This window comes from Gossypium hirsutum, chromosome D12, assembly GCF_007990345.1.
Source record: "Gossypium hirsutum isolate 1008001.06 chromosome D12, Gossypium_hirsutum_v2.1, whole genome shotgun sequence".
Taxonomy (NCBI): domain Eukaryota; kingdom Viridiplantae; phylum Streptophyta; class Magnoliopsida; order Malvales; family Malvaceae; genus Gossypium; species Gossypium hirsutum.
Window position 1 is genome coordinate 55,342,112 of NC_053448.1, and position 19,134 is coordinate 55,361,245.

General features: G+C 32.8%; 4 protein-coding genes across 5 annotated transcripts; 3 read left to right on the forward strand and 1 right to left on the reverse strand.

Annotated features, from left to right (window-relative positions):
• Nucleotides 1-6,583: 6,583 nt before the first annotated feature.
• LOC107955098 (pectinesterase 1) lies at nucleotides 6,584-8,237 on the forward strand. The gene is made up of 4 exons (XM_016890811.2): nucleotides 6,584-7,237; nucleotides 7,323-7,532; nucleotides 7,617-7,864; nucleotides 7,940-8,237. Exons 1-4 carry the CDS (start codon nucleotides 6,761-6,763, stop codon nucleotides 8,106-8,108), a joined length of 1,104 nt encoding a protein of 367 aa, XP_016746300.2. The 5' UTR covers nucleotides 6,584-6,760; the 3' UTR covers nucleotides 8,109-8,237.
• Nucleotides 8,238-8,625: 388 nt separating this feature from the next.
• Nucleotides 8,626-11,263, forward strand: LOC107955099 (polyadenylate-binding protein 1). Of its 2 annotated transcripts, XM_016890812.2 has the most exons (6): nucleotides 8,626-8,942; nucleotides 9,042-9,144; nucleotides 9,419-9,489; nucleotides 9,971-10,162; nucleotides 10,246-10,364; nucleotides 10,722-11,263. In XM_016890812.2, exons 1-6 carry the CDS (start codon nucleotides 8,790-8,792, stop codon nucleotides 10,765-10,767), a joined length of 684 nt encoding a protein of 227 aa, XP_016746301.1. In that variant the 5' UTR covers nucleotides 8,626-8,789; the 3' UTR covers nucleotides 10,768-11,263. The 2 variants fall into 2 exon arrangements, with proteins under 2 accessions (XP_016746301.1, XP_040963175.1); XM_041107241.1 differs by lacking the exon at nucleotides 8,626-8,942 and having other exon boundaries at nucleotides 9,075-9,144; nucleotides 9,419-9,484.
• Nucleotides 11,264-11,596: 333 nt separating this feature from the next.
• Nucleotides 11,597-14,933, forward strand: LOC107955097 (glutamate dehydrogenase 2). Its single transcript, XM_041107240.1, has 9 exons — nucleotides 11,597-12,075; nucleotides 12,189-12,302; nucleotides 12,650-12,871; nucleotides 12,974-13,048; nucleotides 13,152-13,268; nucleotides 13,366-13,616; nucleotides 13,905-13,980; nucleotides 14,051-14,137; nucleotides 14,509-14,933. Exons 1-9 carry the CDS (start codon nucleotides 11,968-11,970, stop codon nucleotides 14,692-14,694), a joined length of 1,236 nt encoding a protein of 411 aa, XP_040963174.1. The 5' UTR covers nucleotides 11,597-11,967; the 3' UTR covers nucleotides 14,695-14,933.
• Nucleotides 14,934-15,130: 197 nt separating this feature from the next.
• On the reverse strand, nucleotides 15,131-16,910 carry LOC107955100 (cyclin-U4-1). The gene is made up of 2 exons (XM_016890813.2): nucleotides 16,361-16,910; nucleotides 15,131-15,608 (listed from the first exon to the last, which is right to left on the reverse strand). The coding sequence occupies exons 1-2, from the start codon at nucleotides 16,720-16,722 to the stop codon at nucleotides 15,326-15,328; spliced, it is 645 nt and encodes a 214-aa protein (XP_016746302.2). The 5' UTR covers nucleotides 16,723-16,910; the 3' UTR covers nucleotides 15,131-15,325.
• Nucleotides 16,911-19,134: the final 2,224 nt, after the last annotated feature.

The window sequence follows — 19,134 nt, forward strand, 5'->3', positions numbered from 1 at the left end:
GGGCATAAAAATTTACTTTAAAAATTAATTTCACCATTCACAATAAAGCTATCCACCTGCGCAGTAGTCACTAAAATAATTATAACTCAAGATACGAAACTCGAAATTTAGATTTGTAAATTTTCAATGAAACTAGACTCATATATATATTCACCATAAATTTTAAGAATTTTTTGTTTAGCCAATTAGTACAGTTTATTAGTTAAAGTCTCCCATGTTTCACTAATCGGCTATCCTGCCTCTTGTCACTAAAATTCAATTACCTCATTGAAAAGACTTCATATGGTGCTTCCACTTATTTCTACTTAAAATAGACTCATTAATTAATTTAAACATATAAATTATTACTGATAATTCCTTTTGTACAATTTTTAATGAATTTCTAAAGTCAGAACAGGGTACTTCAAAATCACTCTGAACCCGTCTCACTAAATTTCAAATATCTAAAACTATATAACTCTTTTGCTTACTCTATTGCTTTCATGTGAAAGTAAACTCTTTCAGCTTTAATTTCATATCTCACTGAACTTCTAATTCTATTTCCACTATTTTTGGTGATTTTTAAAAGTTACATCAATGCTGCTAGTCAAAAACTGTTCTATTGGAAATTTAAAAAAAATCAATATAACCCCTTTATAATTACCTAACCTTCCCTGCAAATTTCAAATCACAACCAACTTCAGTATTTCAACTACTTCACTTGAATACTAATGAAGTTCAACCAATCAACCATTTCAAACTAAAAACATGTATTTTTCAATGTCTAACACAACCATCACATTCAATTTTACTTTACATACTTAGTCATTCATTCTATTACTTTTTACTTCAATTCCCTATAAATGCCATATAAATCCAAAAAGTTGTTTAACAAAATCTACCGGAGTATATCTAGATAGTGTGATTCTCGATGTAGATCCAATCCTCTGAATGTATAAATACGTTAATCTACAAAAACAATAAACACATACACATGTAAGCTTATAGAAAAGCTTAGTAAGTTCATAGGCATAAAACATAAATCTTACCAAACATTTGTACACTTATACAATATACACCATTACTAAGTTTACCTGTCAACCACAATCTTTGGTGAGTTCCTTGGTATAAACTCTACTTATTCTTTTACCATAATTCCTTTGGGCCCATTTGTCACTTACCATCCTTGATCAAAATTAAGGAACGGTTACGGAAAATTGACTACTTCACTTTCATTTTACCATAGTATAACTATGGTCTTACGTATGATCACTTATCATTTGTCCCTAATCAGATAAGTGTAGCTAAGCTACCACTTATCACTTTGTCACTTGATCAGATAAGTATAGCACTTATCACTTTTTCACTTAATCAGATAAGTGTAGCTAAAGCTACCACTTATCACTTTGTCTCTTGATCAGATAAGTGTAGCACTTATCACTTTTTCACTTGATCAGATAAGTGTAGCTAAAGCTACCACTTATCACTTTATCTCTTGATCAGAAGTACTCAAATCCGGCGTTCCGCTTAATTTGATCATTTATTCGATTTTCGCATTTTTATTTTACTCTCATTTCAACACTAAATACATTTCATCATACATTATATAATTCATGAAATTAACATTTAATCATTCAATTTCAGCCATATGAACTTACCTGGGTCGATTTGCAGAATTTGTAAAACTTCAGGGACTAATCAACTACTTTTTCTTTTCCTCGACTTGCTTCGGGTTCTCGATCTAAAATAAAAATTTATTCATTCATCAGCATATAATTCAATTCTAACTCATTTCACAATTTATGCCCTTAAATTTTTTAAATTACACTTTTACCCCAAACTTTACAATTTTTACAATTTGGTCCCTACTCAATTAACCCCTCAATTGATCTAATTTTTCTCAATTAACACCTTTTCCAACTATTTTAGACTACTACATAGCCTTTCATATTCAAAACCACAACACCAAACCCTAATTCCCAACTCTTTCACAATTAGGTCCCTAAAATCAATTTCTATCAAAATTACTTAATAGAATCATCATATAACAAAATTAAAGCTTTAATTCCATGTTTATTCATCATAAAAATTCAGTACTCATCAATGGTAACTTTCAAAATCAGCCATAAAATCAATAATTAATGAAACAATTAGTTGGACCTAATTGTAAAAGAATCAAAACCACAAAAATTAGAAGAAATAATCAAGAATTAAACTTACGTGATTCAAATATATGAAAAACCAGCTTGTAGGGACTCTTAAATGGCGTTTTTTGGCTGATAATTATGAAGAATTACCTAGAAACTCTTTTAATTGAGATTTTTTTTTATTTGTTAACTTTTACAAAATTTCCAATTTTACCCTTATTACATCACTTTTCCAGATTTTTCTTGCCCAACCGTCTAGCCCATATAATTTGGGCCTAATTTCCTTTTAAATCCCTCCTTTTTAATCACTTAAGCTATTTAATCACAATTTAAGAAATGTTACACTATTTTCAATTTAGTCCTTTTTAGTTAATTAACTATCCGAACGTTAAAATTTTCTAACGAAACTTTAATACCAACTCAATGACACTCTAAAAATATTTCTAAAAATACTTATGGCTCGGTTTAAAATCTTCAAGGTCTCAATACCTCGTTTTTGATTTTAATTATTTTAATATTTATTCCTAGTACACTATTCACTATTTCAAAAATTTTCCTAACTTCACATTTACTTATTCTTACTAAATTAATAATATTTTCTACTCATTTGTCAGATTTAGTGATCTCGAATCACCATTCCGACACCACTGAAAATTCATGCCATTACAACATTTAAGTATATAAATGCCTTGGTTGAAATATTGGAATTGGGTTGGTTGTGTTTTGAAATTTGCAAGGGGTTTTATGTAAAAATAAGTAGAAATACTGTCGAAATATAAAAAAAATTGAATGAAGCCAATTAGCATAAATTTATATGAATTTATAATCATTTTATAATATATTTGTTATTTATTTAATAATTATTTGTAAATTGTCTGAGATATCCGGTAATGCCTCGTAATCCTATTCCGACGACAGTTTGGGGTTAAGGAGTGTTATAGAAATTCACTCACAAAGATACGTTACTAAATTTGTAACATCAAGTCGAAAACTCAATTCCTCACAAAATCAACTTCTTCGGCCTTCCTAATCACTTCCAAACATCAATACTAAACCAAATACACATAAACTAAGCATTAATTTCACATTTAAATCAATTGCACAAAAATTCAAAAAATCGGTTCATGAAGATGGTGAAATTCAGATTTCTTCAAATTACCTCACAATTCATGTTTAAACTTGATAAATAAGACCAAAAACCTTTTAATAGATCCATTTTGAATTGGAACTTTCATTTATTTGTGGATTTCCTCTCAAAATTCAAGATCCACCATTAAAACACCTTAAACTTTTGAAGAAGATGACATTGATAAAAAAACCCCTTTAATTGACTCTCAAATCATGTAAAAATGTTTCTAATCTTCATAAAAATAAGTTTAGGATTGAAGATTACCTTTGATTAGCTTTAAATCGTTGATTGAAAATCTTGAATTATGAAGCTTGAGAAATTTCAAAATATTTTTGACTACTTTTGAGAATAATTTTGGGTGAATTGAGAGAGTATTTTGAGAAGGAAAATTGTTGGATCTATTCTCTGATGATAGATCTTTAAAACCATGCAAAGAAAACGAAATTTATATCTCTCTAATCTGATGCAAATGGTGTGAAAAGTAAGTTAGATGCATTGTGTTTAAAACTGAAACAACCCATTAGAATTTAAAAATTGGGGAATTTGCCTAATGGCCACTCCCACATTTCCCTTGTTTTACCATTTAATCATTTCCCTCCAAAATTTAAAATTTTAAGGTTTATTTGCCAAATAAATACTTTAAATTTTCTCCTGTTTTGCTATTAAACCCAATTTAATTAATATTTAAATTTAACTCAAATAAACCCCCAATAAAATTTATTTTAAAATTGTTTTTCAACCCAAACTAATTATTTTCACTAATAAATATTTAAAATCTTTAAAATTAATTTTCTAAAAATATTTTTATTTTTCTGGACACAATAATCGATTTTAGATGAAATTAACCTCCTAAATTAAATTAAAAAATTACTAGAAATCCAATAAATTCCTAGTTTCACACTCGAAACCCAAAAAATATACCTGAAACTACTAGACCCAATTTAGGGATATTACACTCCCCCTAAAATTCCTCTTGCCCCAAATCCGTCATAGGTTTCAAACAGGGAGGTTAAGGATATTACTTTGATGGAGATGGAGAAAAAGAATAAGCTAATTATATCAGAAAGCCTTTTAGTTTTCCCTATGATTATGATCTCAAACTTATGTATCGGATTTATAAAGCATCCTCTCCTGGTATCATGAAACTTGAACTCGTGATCGCATAACCACTGTTAACAGGGCTCCTGAGTTATACTCTAACCCGTGACTGCATAACACCATCAACTAGGACCCCTAGTTATAACTCAACCTGTGACCTATAAACACCATGAACTCGGAGCCTGAGTTGCAATGCAATGGGGTTCTAAGGTAATGGTTCCATCCCGACACGGTAGATGAAATGTGTAGGTCTTCAAGCGCTATCGCATCATCGTAAACTCAAATATACCTTAAAACTATCACAATGTCTACCTTAGACACAAACACAAATAAAGTTTTCTCCCTAAATTTTAAACACACAAAAAATAAGTTGAGGAGAGAGAAATATAATTGGCTTATTTCTCTAAATATAAAAAAAATCAATCCAAAACCCTAATTGTTTTCTAAAAACGACATACTTAAAATTTTATTAACTATAAAAATATATACTTAAGTATAGTCTTTCGATCTGCTGATATATACTTGCCTGTTATAACAAAATTAATTAACTATAAAAATTTAAAAATTATGTATCATTTAATAAAATAAATAATAAAAATATCTATAAAAATATTTTGATACATATTATTTTATTAAATAAAATTACAATTTCACGTGTTTTTAGTAATTTCATAAAAATAAAATAATTTAAACTTTTATTATACATCATTTTTAATGTAATGCCCTTAATAGTCATTTCAATTCTCATTTTAATGTTATAATTGCGTTTGAATCCAAACAAACATCTTATAGTTGATTTTAATCTCACTATCATCGCTGATTTTAACCTTATCAAAAGTAATACTATCGCTCATCAAAAGTTTGTTGTAAACTTTTATCTTTGAAGTGACTGGGAATATAAAAGGAACACTATCTTTTTTTTCTTTTTCTTTTTCTTTTTCTTTTTCCTTTGTTTTTGACAGAAACACTACCTATATAAACATAAGAGTTGGGGTCTCTCTTATAAATGTTCACTATGAACAAAACAAGCACATAGTTTTAATAGTGCTAAAAGTGAACAACCTCTAACAAAATTATAAATGACTATTAAATTATGGCACAAACACGATGTGGGTGAAAATTTTATGTAACAAATTTATAAAAAAAGAATGATAAAAAAAATCAAATGTGGCTTTGGTTGAAATAATGGAGTTGATATAGTAATGATGTTTTGAGTTCAAATTACATTATATGTGTATTTTTATAAATTTTATATAAATATATTAAAAGAAAAAAACACCCTTAAAACAATATTTTTCACTATAAAAATAATGAATCTTTGGTATTTTCACAAGTTAGTTGGAACCAAACAGATAAGTGACATCAACCCATTCAATCACTTACATAATAGTATAGATTATACGTGGTGCATTTTCATTTTTGATACTAAGAGTTTTACGTGGTTCAGTTTTCTAACATCAATAATTTCATCAAATTCTGCAATACAGTAATTAATTGATGATCAAAAGATATCATTTTGGGTTTACGATATTTGTTTCTAAAATTATCAATACTAGATTTTATCACTCACAATGTGGGTGAATGAAAATATTTTGTATTAATAAAGTTATTTCAACAAATGGTTAATGTTGGAGTGATAAGAAATTTCTATATGAATTAGTTGATCTTGTATTTGATTATTAAATAATGTTTTTTAGTTGTTTTATTTGAAATATTATATATAAATATTAAAAAATAAAAATACCCTTATAATAATATTAATTATCCTTTAATATAAAAATATTTTGATATTTTAATATAAAAATATTTTAATATTAACTTAATCAATCATTTTATATATAATATAAATAACACATAATTAAGATACCGAGACTAAGACACCTAAAAAATTTTGCCCACATCCCATGAATTGAAAGAAAAAATCATTTGAAACTTGAATTCCAAATTCCATCTAGCGATAAACTTTTTCTTTATTTATATAGACCTAATAAATAATTTCTTAATGAGGCACACGTGAGTTTCCATTCTTAAATAAAATTCAAATGAATGAGAAGATATTATCTCAAGAGTCAAGACTTTTAAGACCGAAACAATAATGGGTGTTGTGTATAAGCAACAATATTCAATATATATAACTCATTAATGGCGCCACTAACCGAAAGAGTTGGTTTGAATTTCGTAGCAAGCTTCAAGCAGGAACTACTTAAACATATGAGTGGCACGAAACCATAAATGAGTGGCAATGCGAGGAATCCTCCAAAGCTTACGTTCCCAGACATTTTCGTCACCAATTTATCTTATAAATTGGAGTCACTCAAAAAGCAAACACACCATAAAATAAAAATAAAAAATAAAAAATATTACCCAAAAAAACATATTACCCAAAAAAAGAGGGGGAAGAAAAAGAATGGAAAACAGTGAAGTTTATGCAGTAATCTGCATAAGTATTCTCTTGATTGCTCCGGTAATTGTATCCCAACAAATACCGGCAGATAAACGGCAAGTAAATGCTTGGTTTGAAGGCATTATCAAGCCTGTGAAAGAAAGGGGTAACAGCTTAGACCCAGAGTTGATTCAGGCTGAGAGTAATCCTAAAGTCATAAAGGTGAGGCAAGGTGGTGGTGGAGAATTCAATAGCGTAAAGAAAGCCATCGAGAGTGTTGCATTAGGGAATACCAAGCGTGTGATTATATCCATCGGACCTGGGGTTTACAAAGAGAAAATCAAAATTGAACGAGGGAAGCCATTCATTACATTGTTGGGAAATCCAAAAAACATGCCCAATTTGACATTCGGCGGCACCGCCAAGGAGTATGGAACCGTTAACAGCGCCACTCTAATTGCTGAGTCTAATTACTTTGTGGCAGCTAATCTCAATATAGTGGTATGTTAATGTAGACATAATTGGTTGAACTGAATGCATTGCATGGGTAAGTTTGAATCTTAATGAATTGGGATTGCTTTTATAGAACTCAGCTCCGAAGCCAGAAAGAGGGAAAACGGTAGGAGGACAAGCGGTTGCCTTGAGAGTGTCCGGCGATAGGTCAGCTATCTATAACTGCAATATCTACGGTTTCCAGGACACGTTGTGTGATGACAAGGGTAACCATTTCTTCAAGGACTGTTATGTTTCGGGCACAGTTGATTTCATTTTCGGAAGTGGGAAATCTTTGTATCTGGTACTATTCTTCTTGACCAAAATAAATTTAACAACAACACATGTTATATTAAATGTATATATTGATTGGAAAAGTTGGATATAGAACACGGACATATTCGTGGAGAAGCGAGAAGGTGGAGGATTTACAGTGATAACAGCACAAGCGAGAGAAAGTTCATCGGAAGACACGGGTTATTCGTTCGTGCATGGCAGCGTTACCGGAACAGCAAGCAATTCATTTTTGGGGAGGGCTTGGAGGAGCAATCCAAGAGTTGTTTATGCATATACTGATATGAGCAACGTCGTCAATCCTGCTGGATGGACTCATAACAATTTTCCTGAACGAGCCAAGTAAGATAAATTATTTTTTCTATATATATTAATCCTTACAAGAAACAAAATCTTATTAAGGTGAGAATGATGCAGAACTGTTTATTATGGAGAATACAAGTGCAAGGGGCCAGGTGCAAATCCCAGTAAGCGAGAGCCATTCGTGAAGCAGCTATCAGGTGCGGAAGTCCTACCATTCCTGGCTCTTAACTTCATTGAAGCTACCAAATGGCTGCTTCCTCCTCCTAAATATGAATTTAATTAGCCATTCAGGCCCACCCTCGGGTGGAAAATAACTAGGCATCTATTTTTTTATTATTATCTTCCTATGCCATTGGCTTGTAACATGTCACATACCTCAAGTAAATAAGAAATTAGATCACTTTTTTTTTAATTTTATTTTCGCACCATTTCTTATGTTATTTATGTTGATTAAATATTACTTACTTTTCTCAATCATTTTAACATACTACAGATAATAATAATCCACTGCTTTGCTCTCATTTATTTTTCAATAAAAAATTTAATAAACTAATGAAAATTTGAGTCAGCTAAATTCAATTGGGTTTAGTTTGGTTAATTCAATTTATTTGACTATACTAATTTAATTTTACTTAATAATTCTTTTATTATATTTATAATTATTTGATACTGACAATCATTCAAACATATATTTATATTTATACTTTAATTATATTTATTTAACTGTGAAAAAATTGTATGATACGTTAAATTAATCTCTTTTTTTAAATTTCTTTTAACACCGTTAGATGGTCCATCTCCGCATTAAAGAAATATATCTCGAAGACACACGTGACGGGCCTAACTATCATTCCCCGCACAAGTGCCAGGTTTTAATCTTTGTCCATCCGTTCCCTAACCTTTCCCCCAAATCCATAACGAAGAATAAAACCCTAATTCCAAAATTCCCCCAAATTTTACTAGAATGGATCAATACGAAGAGCAAGAGCACGAGGTGTACGGAGGGGAGATACCTGACGAGGAAGGAGAGATGGATGCGGAGTTCGATATGACTGCTGGAGCTGAGGATTACCAAGGCAACGACCAAGGCCTTCAACAAGATCCTAGTTCCTCCAAAGTTGCCCTCTTTTTCATTTTAGCTTTTTTTCCTTTTTCTTATCTTTAGCTGAGCTATTTTTCTGATGAAAAAATGTTTTTATTTTGAAAAAAAAATTAGGACTTGGAAGACATGAAAAAGAGGCTTAGGGAAATCGAGGAAGAGGCGGGAGCTTTACGTGAAATGCAGGCTAAAGTCGAGAAGGAGATGGGCGCTGTCCAAGGTTCTTTCTCTTTTTCTCTTAACTTTTTATTTTAATTTTTTTTTAGTTTGTATTTGATCTGAGCTTTTGGCTGTATGTTTTAACAAGTTTGACTTTGATTGGAATTTACTTGTCTTGTTTGAGAAGGAGAATCTCTTCTTAATCATGAAATTGAAATTGAACTTCTTTATAATTGATTTGATTTCTTTTTGAATTATGAACCGTTTTGTGTATGAATTGTTTATGTCTAGCAAACTGATTTGATTTTACTTATTTTTCCTGGATGTCTATGAAGATTCCTCAAGTGCTTCTGCAAGTCAAGCTGAAAAGGAGGAAGTGGATTCCCGCTCGATTTATGTTGGTAATGTGAGGTTTATCAACCCTTTCCTATGCCTTATATATGTTTATTTAGTTAAATTGTCTCATTTACCTTACTTGTGGTCCAATTATTATCTTAATGTTAAAAATTTACTTGTAAGTTAGCTGAAAGTATGATTGTGCTTTTGTTTGGCCAGTAAGGGTATAGGAAAGCTTTTCAATTTTGGTTTTATGTTTGTGCATATCATGTTGTTTGAAATGTGTTTTTATGTGCATGTAATTGCATGAAAAATCATGTCTTAGTTTTGTATTGATGTAAACTTAAATGTGATTAAAACAAATTGATTGAAATATTAATGTAGTTTATGTTTAATGCCGTTTTTTTTTCTTTAAGTAACTTTTGAAGTGTTTTGATGTACAACAAATTATCTCAATGAAAGTATAACTAGATGATTCCTCTATGCTTGTGAACAAATGATCTGGATGTGGGCTAACATTCTTTTTTCTTTATATATCTTTTTAAAAACAGGTAGACTATGCATGTACACCTGAGGAAGTACAACAGCATTTTCAATCCTGTGGAACAGTGAACAGAGTTACAATTTTGACCGATAAGTTTGGTCAACCTAAAGGATTTGCTTACGTTGAATTTGTTGAAGTTGATGCTGTCCAAAATGCTCTACTGTTAAATGAATCAGAATTGCATGGTCGCCAGTTGAAGGTTTATATCTTGATATATGTGTGAATTTTTAGTTCATGAATATAAGCTACATGGCAATAAAAGTGTGTTTGGTTTATCCATAGGTCTCGGCTAAGCGAACAAATATTCCTGGAATGAAACAATATCGAGGAAGGCCTTCCAATCCTTACTTCCGCTCCCGAAGGCCTTTCATGCCTGCTTTTTATCCTCCCTATGGCTATGGGTAAGCATGAAATTTTGTTTGCTTTGTATGGTTGTTGGATAGGAAGAAAAGGATAACTTGATATGTTTCAGGTTCCCTGGAAGTTAGTTGAGTGGGTTTTGGTTTTACCATAACATCTATTTGGTTATTTGGAATTAGACGCATGGAAGTGGAAAAGATCTCACAAATGGTCACAAATCATACCGAGATGATCTCTGTTATCTAGCATTTGCTATGCCTGTAATGTTTACACTTTTTGGCAGTCATCCATGGCTCCCAAGTCAGTCCTGATAAAACAATTTAGGGGAATTTAATATGATAGTTTCTTCCAAGTAACCTTGTTATCGAAAATATTAACTCAGTTGACCTTGGTTTCAGGAGGGTTCCAAGGTTCAGGCGGCCCATGAGATACCGGCCGTATTAAGATGGATCACACATCAGACTCAGAAGCAGCAATTTTGGGAAGACCATTGCTAATTTTATAATGGTCACATTGTTGTTCTATAATATGGAAGGAGAAGGATGAGGTACAGTTTGCTTGCCAAAGGGTGGGCACAATTTTTCTCAAATTGTGAGCTTGCAGAGTGTGATGGATCCATTAATCCGAGCTTGACTATGTGCTTTGCTTCAACAGTGATAAATGCCAAGTTTTCTGAAATATATCTAAGGATTCCTTGTTGTAGAAAATACGATTTAATTTTCTCAGTTTCCTGTTGCTTTAGTTTTCTAAAGATTAGGATTTATATGGGATCAACTTTTATTTTTGGGGTTTAAACTTTAAAGTGATGACCAAACTGTTTAGGAAGACAGCTTCAGTTGGAAAAAAAAAACATCAATGGCAACGTGTCTGGTCACAATGTGATATGTGTTTGTACTTTGGCTTCCACTTCCCATTAATGGTAAACTAGTCTTTTGGTTAATGTTCAGCTCAAGCTGATTTTCTTTCTTACTTGGTAATCCAGTACGAATTTGAAAATTAATACAATAAGCAATAAATCGAGCAGAGCAAGACCGGGTGGCATGCACTAGCTGTTTGATCGAAACTTTAGCTAAAGTAACCTAAACTAAGCTTTAAATTGCCAAAATAGTAACTAAATATTTGATTCTATTTTACTACTGATCAAAATGTGAATCGGTCGACTCCTTTACTGTAACCCACCATGGATGGCTCTGAAGTTTTAAGAACAATCCATTACATGGGCCCACTTTTATCCAATATATATGAAAAACAAAGAAAAAGTGGGTTTCGTATAGTAAAGCTTTTAATGCAAAATATCCCAAATTAAAGTTAGTTAAATATAGGAACCAATACTCGTTCTTAAAATTCTTTGATTTTCCTCCGCTCAATTCACGCCTCCTAACAGTCGCTTGTTCCCATTCTCTTTTTTCTTTCTTCATTTTACTCTCTCTTAAAGGAACTTCCCGAAGTATATGATATGCCCCTTCTCTTCCTTCAAAGAAACGTTCTTTTTTAGCACCCAAGAAAAAAAAAAGTCTCTTCTTTCATTGATCAACTTGTTTCTCTTACAGTTCCTTGTTTTATGCTTCATACTGTTGTTTCTCTTCATCTTTCGATCAGTCCCACTTCTGGGTATTTCTCGTTTTGAGGTTTTAATTGGTAGCCATGAATGCTCTTGCTGGAACTAGCCGCAATTTCCGCCTGGCCTCTCGCCTACTTGGCTTGGACTCTAAGCTTGAAAAGTCTCTTCTGATCCCATTTAGAGAGATCAAGGTATTGCAGGGAAAAAAAAATCTCATCTTTCCTGGTTGTTTGATGGAAAGTATTTCTTTAGTCCTTTGGTCTTGGAATGTTGTATGTTTTGAATGGTGTTTCTCGATTATCAGGTGGAGTGCACAATTCCCAAGGACGATGGAACCTTGGTGTCCTACGTTGGATTCAGAATACAGCATGATAATGCTCGTGGTCCCATGAAAGGAGGAATCAGATATCATCCTGAGGTTAACATTTTCTTTTTCATCTCTTCTGTTGGTATTTTTGTCTTTTATTGGTTTTTGTTTTTTGATTCTGTTGTTTCATTAGAGCCTTCCTAATATCTGTGGAATTAGAGTAATATAATATTATTTTCCTGTTACAACTTTTTTGATAGATCGCCAAAAAGTAACCTTTAAAACTCCAATATATACTTTGATTTGAATGCCATAATTATAATAATCTAAAAGCTAGCTCTTGGCCTCTTAGGAATTATAGGAAAGCATGTTTCAATGTGCATATATGTGATGTTCTTACATCATGGAAGTACAAACTATGAGCTTTGACATCCTATGTTTGTTTATTTTGTTTGAAGGTTGACCCTGATGAAGTAAATGCACTTGCTCAACTAATGACCTGGAAGACTGCTGTAGCAGACATTCCATATGGTGGTGCAAAAGGTGGAATAGGATGCTCTCCTAGGGACTTAAGTAAGAGTGAATTGGAACGTCTAACTCGCGTCTTCACTCAAAAGATCCATGATCTCATTGGTATACATACAGATGTTCCTGCCCCAGACATGGGAACTAATGCACAGGTTATACAGTCCTCAATGAGATATGTTTCTTTTCCCATTAACTTTGTTTCAATTTCATTTACTTTCTTAAATTATTTGTATATTGAGAATAATTATGTGTAGACAATGGCATGGATTTTGGATGAGTATTCTAAGTTTCATGGACACTCCCCGGCTGTTGTTACAGGAAAGCCGATAGTAAGTTATGAAGACTTGAGTTTCAAAGCTTGTAATCTGTCCAGAAAGATATCATTAATCTTAGTATAACAAAATGTAAATATTGTTATATTGGGAATTTTAGGATCTAGGCGGATCGCTAGGCAGGGAAGCTGCAACAGGTCGAGGTGTTGTATATGCAACTGAAGCTTTACTTGCTGAATATTGGAAGGCAGTTAAGGGTTTGACCTTCATTATCCAGGTAAAAGTCAACATGAATTCGTAGATGGTTAAAATGCTATTTCCTTTGAGATGTTCCCGAACTTCTGGTAATGCTTATATTATTAATTTTGTTGTAGGGTTTCGGTAATGTTGGGTCTTGGGTAGCAAGGCTCATACATGAGAGGGGTGGTAAGGTTATTGCGGTGAGTGACGTCACTGGTGCTGTTAAGAATCAAAATGGAATTGATATACCTCAGCTGCTAAAGCATAAAGAAACTACTGGAAGTTTGACAGGCTTCAGTGGCGGAGATTCCCTGGATCCAAGTGAACTGCTGGTACACGAATGCGATGTTCTTGTCCCATGTGCTTTAGGTGGAGTGCTGAACAGGTTAGGATTCTTTGCCAAACATCTTGTTCCGCACATTTATTTCATCTAAACTGTTGTAGCGCAAAGTTTACTTTATCCTGTGTAGAAATTTATTGGATTGGTAATGACTCAATGGGGTTAGAGGCTGAAACACTATGATACACTTGTTCTATATAGGTTAATATAGTCGAAGTAGAACAAATTCTTAGCTCTTTTGCAATCTTTTCGGGAACAAACTCTCTTTTACCGTATCTTGGTTGGGTTCATCTTATATTCCCATCAATTGACACATCATGTTCACCTTTAAAGGGAAAACGCTGCACATGTGAAGGCAAAGTTCATAATAGAGGCTGCAAACCATCCCACTGACCCGGAAGCAGATGAGGTATATTTGCTCCATCTTTTCTGCTTCTAATGTCAAAGCAAAATTCTGATCTGAGCCTCCATTGTTGTAGATTCTATCAAAGAAAGGAGTAATAATACTGCCAGACATATATGCAAATGCAGGAGGGGTGACTGTCAGCTACTTTGAGTGGGTTCAGGTTAGATTTTATTTTGAAAACATCGAGAGGAAAAAGAAAAAGGTTTTCTACTCTGCCATGCATTTTCTATTTAAAGTTTAAACCATGGAACCTTTCAAATAAAATAAAGCCTGATGCTATTAAAGAATCACAACAACCTAGTATGATGCTTTGATCAAACTCTCTCATGGTGCAACGAAAGTCAAAGATATCGCAGCATTGTTTGTTATGTCTGCACTTTTTTTCTTCATCTGAATAAGATAGGAAACTCCCAAGGACAGTTGTAAGGGAAAGACTTGATCATCCTATCCGGCTGGGGAGAACAATTCAGTGGAGTTGATAAAAGTAGATAGTATAGCATGTTTTTAATTATTTTACATTCAATTTGGCAGAACATTCAAGGTTTCATGTGGGATGAAGACAAAGTGAACAAGGAGCTGAAGAGGTACATGACTCAAGCTTTCCACAACATCAAAACCATGTGCCAGACACACCATTGCAATCTCCGGATGGGTGCCTTTACACTCGGTGTTAACCGTGTTGCTCGTGCAACTCTCCTCCGAGGCTGGGAAGCATAACAAATGGCTCTCTTTCCCTCTTATGATTTCTAATCTCCATCGGAAAAGCTTAAAGCATTTGAGCTTTTGAAGCTCTTAGCTAGTAATTGTTCTCCCATTTTATCCTTCACGAAATTTTATCAAACTTCATTTCTATTTATGGGGGGTATTGTTAACTTTCAATTTGTACCAGCTTTGTGTTGGAACAATGCATTTTGAATACCATAATAAACACAAAAACTGTGTAATCAACATTTAAATATTTTCCTTAAAGCCAACAATATAGAAGTTATTCAGTTGGTCTTTGAATGGTCGGCACCAGGGAGTCTAACTCAGTGACCCACTTTAAAACAACCATGGCAAAATCATGTTAGCCAGACTGTAAAGTGTAAACACCATACTCTCATCCGCCATTGCACTAAATTAACTGGAAAAAGAAGGAAGTGGATAACCATGATTAACCAAGAAAACTGATGTTTTTGACATGTTCTTACAGCACATTGACAGAAAGGCAAAGAAACCCAAATGAGATATTTGACTTTCATGTCTTGAATCAATGTGGTTGAGGCAACATCTCTGGAGCTTTTTTTTTTTTCTTTTTTTTTATACACTACTAAAATATGGCCGTCTAATCCACCATAAGAACAATGGCTTAAACTGCAAGTTGGTGGTGATGAGAGGATTCATCTTCATTGAAACAGCAATGGATCTTCAAGGGCCTCCCAATGTTGAAAGAAGGTTGAGGCAGCAACTGTTGTAAAGGGGATTGAATTTGCATACACATTTCTCTTTGGAGAAAAGTGCAGTAAGTGTGGAAAGTTGTAGGTGCCACATTTAATTGGAACCCCAAACCAAATAAAAAATCAACTTCAAGAAGGTTCATCTCTACCGTGCTAATTCCTCTCACTTTGGCATAGTAGGCATTGTTGTAATACCTGAAAAACAAATAAAAGATTAAGCTTGATGGTGAGATATGAAAATATAAGCTTTTTTTTTTCCTTTTTCTGGTTAAAGCATTTATCCACAACAGTTAATCCATTGGTAAAACTTTAATTGCTTATGAGTAAAGTTAGAAAGTGAAAAGAAAAAATGACAGTTAAACAACTGCTGTGATTGCTTGTAAAATCAGGAGGGTGCATGTTAAGCCAATAATTGAACACGGAACTCAGTATATTTTGGCTTGTTTACAACAAATTGCATGGTCATGATTGAGCTGTCATTAGCTCTAATGACTAATAATAATGACAGCTCTTGTCATTCTTACAAATTTGTTGCAATTTTATGAGAATTTACTGGCGTGCCTTGATTGACAGAGACAACACCAGCACATATACGGTAGGGTTGTCTGGTCAGAAATGATTTTTTTTCACATGGCTGTAAGAAAAAATAAATTTCCATTTTTGGCTGTACTTGTTTGGAAAACATTCCAGGCTTGCTTGATTTGTGTTATGAGGAGATAGATACTTTGTAAAATTTGCAGGAAAGAACATATCAACACAAATCAAACATTGAAATTGAGATGAATTTTGAAGTTGCAAACTGAAAGATCATGACATATAGAAACAGAACATGTTTAGTCTTTAATAAAGAATCTAAGAGAAGCCCAATCATGAAATAAACATAAAAAAATACCATGAAGATCTAAGAAAGTAATTTTCGGGAACCATAAATTAAAAGAAAAACTTACATGTCATCCATGAATTTGGCAGAAACCAAAACACTGGTTATAAGCAACCTATGCACATTGTAAGAATTGATAGGCGAAGACGGTTGCATCTGCACGAAGCGATCGAGATAAACATAGGCAACCACGAAACATGATGGGCTGCAATTTGCATACTTAAAGATCCTCTCGAGATAGCTTTTGATGGAAATAGTAGGCCTAGTAAGACCATGAAAAACTGAGATCTTCTGCGACTGAAACAACCGGCAATGATCATTCGACTCTGCCACTCTTTGCAGCAAAGAAGACAAGAAAGTTATGATCTTGGGAACAGTTTCTTGGTCGTCCTTGTCGTTGATGATGGTGTTGGTCTCTGCTTCTGCCATTGTTTTTTCTTGTTGTTTGTTGGGTTGGGTTGGTTGGGTGTTTGAGTATTTGTTCTTTGTGCTGTTAGCTTAGCTTAGCTGTGTCTAATAAGATATAGCGTTTGTTTAGGTTGTTGTTGTTGTTGTTTTTTTTTTTTTTTTTTTTGGCTTGGTCAAGGGACGAATTCACATAATTTCAAAGGGGCTTAGTTTAGCTGTTTTTGGCCCTCCAAGGCTTAAATAGGAGCACATGTTATTAGGCAAACTTAGGGTCCATAATTATTTGGAACTAATTTACATCTCTATCTTTTGCTTTCCTTATAATACCCTCCTAACTTTATGTTTTGAGATTGAGGTCATCATTTCAATTGTTTCATACTCCAATTTTGTTAAATTTGGATGTCTTTAAAAAAAAAAAAGGTTGAGTTAGATTGAGATAAAACTCAACCAACTTTGTTTTCTCTAGCTATCATTCAAATGGGGATTTTTGCATTTAAACAGGATGGAAATGGTAAATATTTCTGTAAGTAGAGGTTGGGCAAATCCATAATTAGAGGTTTCCTTTTCTTATGAATGAATTTAACTTCACAATCCTAGTGAGTTGTGAAAAATATAAATAGAACTTGACTTGTAAAACAAGAAAACATGTGACATGGAAATCATTGAGAAAAAATAAATTTAATTTTGATTGGTTAAATCATTTTTATGTGTATTCAAACATTTGAAGTAATATGTATTCATATTTTAGCAGAGTGAGTTATAAGAAAAAGTAAATCTCACATTTACCAAATGATTGTGAACTGCCATCCAAAGAAAAAGGAAAGTGCGTTTTGGTAGGGTATGCATTGATGTTTTCACAAATCAGTTTTGAATTTACCCTAAAAACTTGATTACAAAAAGATGGTGTAATTATTTGAAGAAGTTTCTTGCTTCTCGTGTGCTTATTCATTGTGAATTAAAATCAATGTACTTTCATTTTTACTTGTACACTACGTTTGACGAAATTAATGTTAATCAGCAAATCAAACATTATTGTATTAAATTAATTAAACACGCAAAGTCTACTGTAACAAGTCAAACTAGGAGAAGTGGAGGCAATTCATCATTCATAACTTCCGGTTACCAAAGGCAAGTGTGGTCCAGCAAGCACCTTACCTATCGTGGTTTATAAGAAATTATTCATTTTCATTGTGAACCAACCAGTATGCTTAGGACACGACAGCAATTGGAGCTTTCTTCTTCATTCAGGGTTTCATGCTTTACACGTTGGTTGTGTTATGGTGTTTCAAATCTTTCTCCTCAACCATCCTTCTCTCTAAAATTAATAACTCTAGGTTTTTCGTGCAAGCCTCTTTGCCACCGCCATCACCGTGATTAGTCTTGGTATCACTCGTCATTTGGCTTCTTTCTTTGCATTTTCCTTCTCTTTTAGTAAAATAAGTTCAGACCTTACTTCCTCTTTCTCATCCTCCCTTCATCAGTAACGAGACAACTAGAAATGTTGTTCCAATAGTATTAGTTAGTTAGTAATGTATAATGTTAGTTAAGTTAGCTGACAAACAGTTTATGGATATTCAAAAACTACATTGTACTTTTCTTGTTTCTCTCTCAATTTTCTCATCAATCATTCATCATTACCATCAGAGTCACCCAAGACTCCTATATGTTTTCTTAGGGTAAACTACTAAAATAGTCACTTTTGTTTGCCTTAGGTTACATTTTAGTCACTTATGTTTGAAATGTTACATTTTAGTCACTAAGTCGTTAATTGTCAACAATGGTGTAACGGTAAGTTGATATGGCACGTTAAATCATCATTTCAAACAAAAATTTTAGGTTAAATTCTACAATTGGTCCCTATATTTTTCATTTTTAACAATTTAAAAAATTTTCTTTTATGTTCTTCTAACTTTTTTTTCTCATTCTCTTATGTTTCTCCCTCTATTTTCCTCCCTTCTTCATTTCTTTTAACATAGTTTTTCTATGCTTTCCATTTGTAACTAGTCTACAAGCTCGCCTCACTCGAAAAAATTAAATTTTTCAAAAAAATAAAACATAGAAAAACTACGTTGAAAGAAATGGAGAAGGGAGGAAAGCAGAGGGAGAAGCATAAGAGATGGAAAAGAAAGAAAGTTAAAAAAACATAAAAGAAAAAAATTAATTTGCTCCAAATGAAAAAATATGGGGACCGATTGTATAAATTAACCTAGAATTTTTGTTTGAAATGATGATTTAACGTGCCACATCAGTTTACTGTTACACTGTTAACAGAAACTAACGGCTCAGTGACTAAAATGTTACAACGTGATAACATAAGTGACTAAAACGTAACATTTCAAACATAAGTGACTAAAATGTAACCTGAGCCAAACAAAAGTGACTATTTTGGTAGTTTATCCGTTTTCTTATTGTTGCTCGGTTTTTTTATTAGTT

What these genes read in the sequence shown, in the direction of transcription:
- LOC107955100 (XM_016890813.2), bottom strand. Translation starts at nt 16,722, where the DNA reads ATGGCAGAAGCAGAGACCAACACCATCATCAACGACAAGGACGACCAA. An exon ending in GCCAAATTCATGGATGACAT is followed by an intron (nt 15,609 to 16,360) that starts GTAAGTTTTTCT and finishes TTTGTTTTTCAG; the next exon opens with GTATTACAACAATGCCTACT.
- LOC107955097 (XM_041107240.1), top strand. Translation starts at nt 11,968, where the DNA reads ATGAATGCTCTTGCTGGAACTAGCCGCAATTTCCGCCTGGCCTCTCGC. An exon ending in ACATGGGAACTAATGCACAG is followed by an intron (nt 12,872 to 12,973) that starts GTTATACAGTCC and finishes AATTATGTGTAG; the next exon opens with ACAATGGCATGGATTTTGGA. An exon ending in GCTACTTTGAGTGGGTTCAG is followed by an intron (nt 14,138 to 14,508) that starts GTTAGATTTTAT and finishes TCAATTTGGCAG; the next exon opens with AACATTCAAGGTTTCATGTG.
- LOC107955098 (XM_016890811.2), top strand. Translation starts at nt 6,761, where the DNA reads ATGGAAAACAGTGAAGTTTATGCAGTAATCTGCATAAGTATTCTCTTG. An exon ending in CAGCTAATCTCAATATAGTG is followed by an intron (nt 7,238 to 7,322) that starts GTATGTTAATGT and finishes TTGCTTTTATAG; the next exon opens with AACTCAGCTCCGAAGCCAGA. An exon ending in GTGGGAAATCTTTGTATCTG is followed by an intron (nt 7,533 to 7,616) that starts GTACTATTCTTC and finishes AGTTGGATATAG; the next exon opens with AACACGGACATATTCGTGGA.
- LOC107955099 (XM_016890812.2), top strand. Translation starts at nt 8,790, where the DNA reads ATGGATCAATACGAAGAGCAAGAGCACGAGGTGTACGGAGGGGAGATA. An exon ending in GCTCGATTTATGTTGGTAAT is followed by an intron (nt 9,490 to 9,970) that starts GTGAGGTTTATC and finishes TTTTAAAAACAG; the next exon opens with GTAGACTATGCATGTACACC. An exon ending in TATCCTCCCTATGGCTATGG is followed by an intron (nt 10,365 to 10,721) that starts GTAAGCATGAAA and finishes CCTTGGTTTCAG; the next exon opens with GAGGGTTCCAAGGTTCAGGC.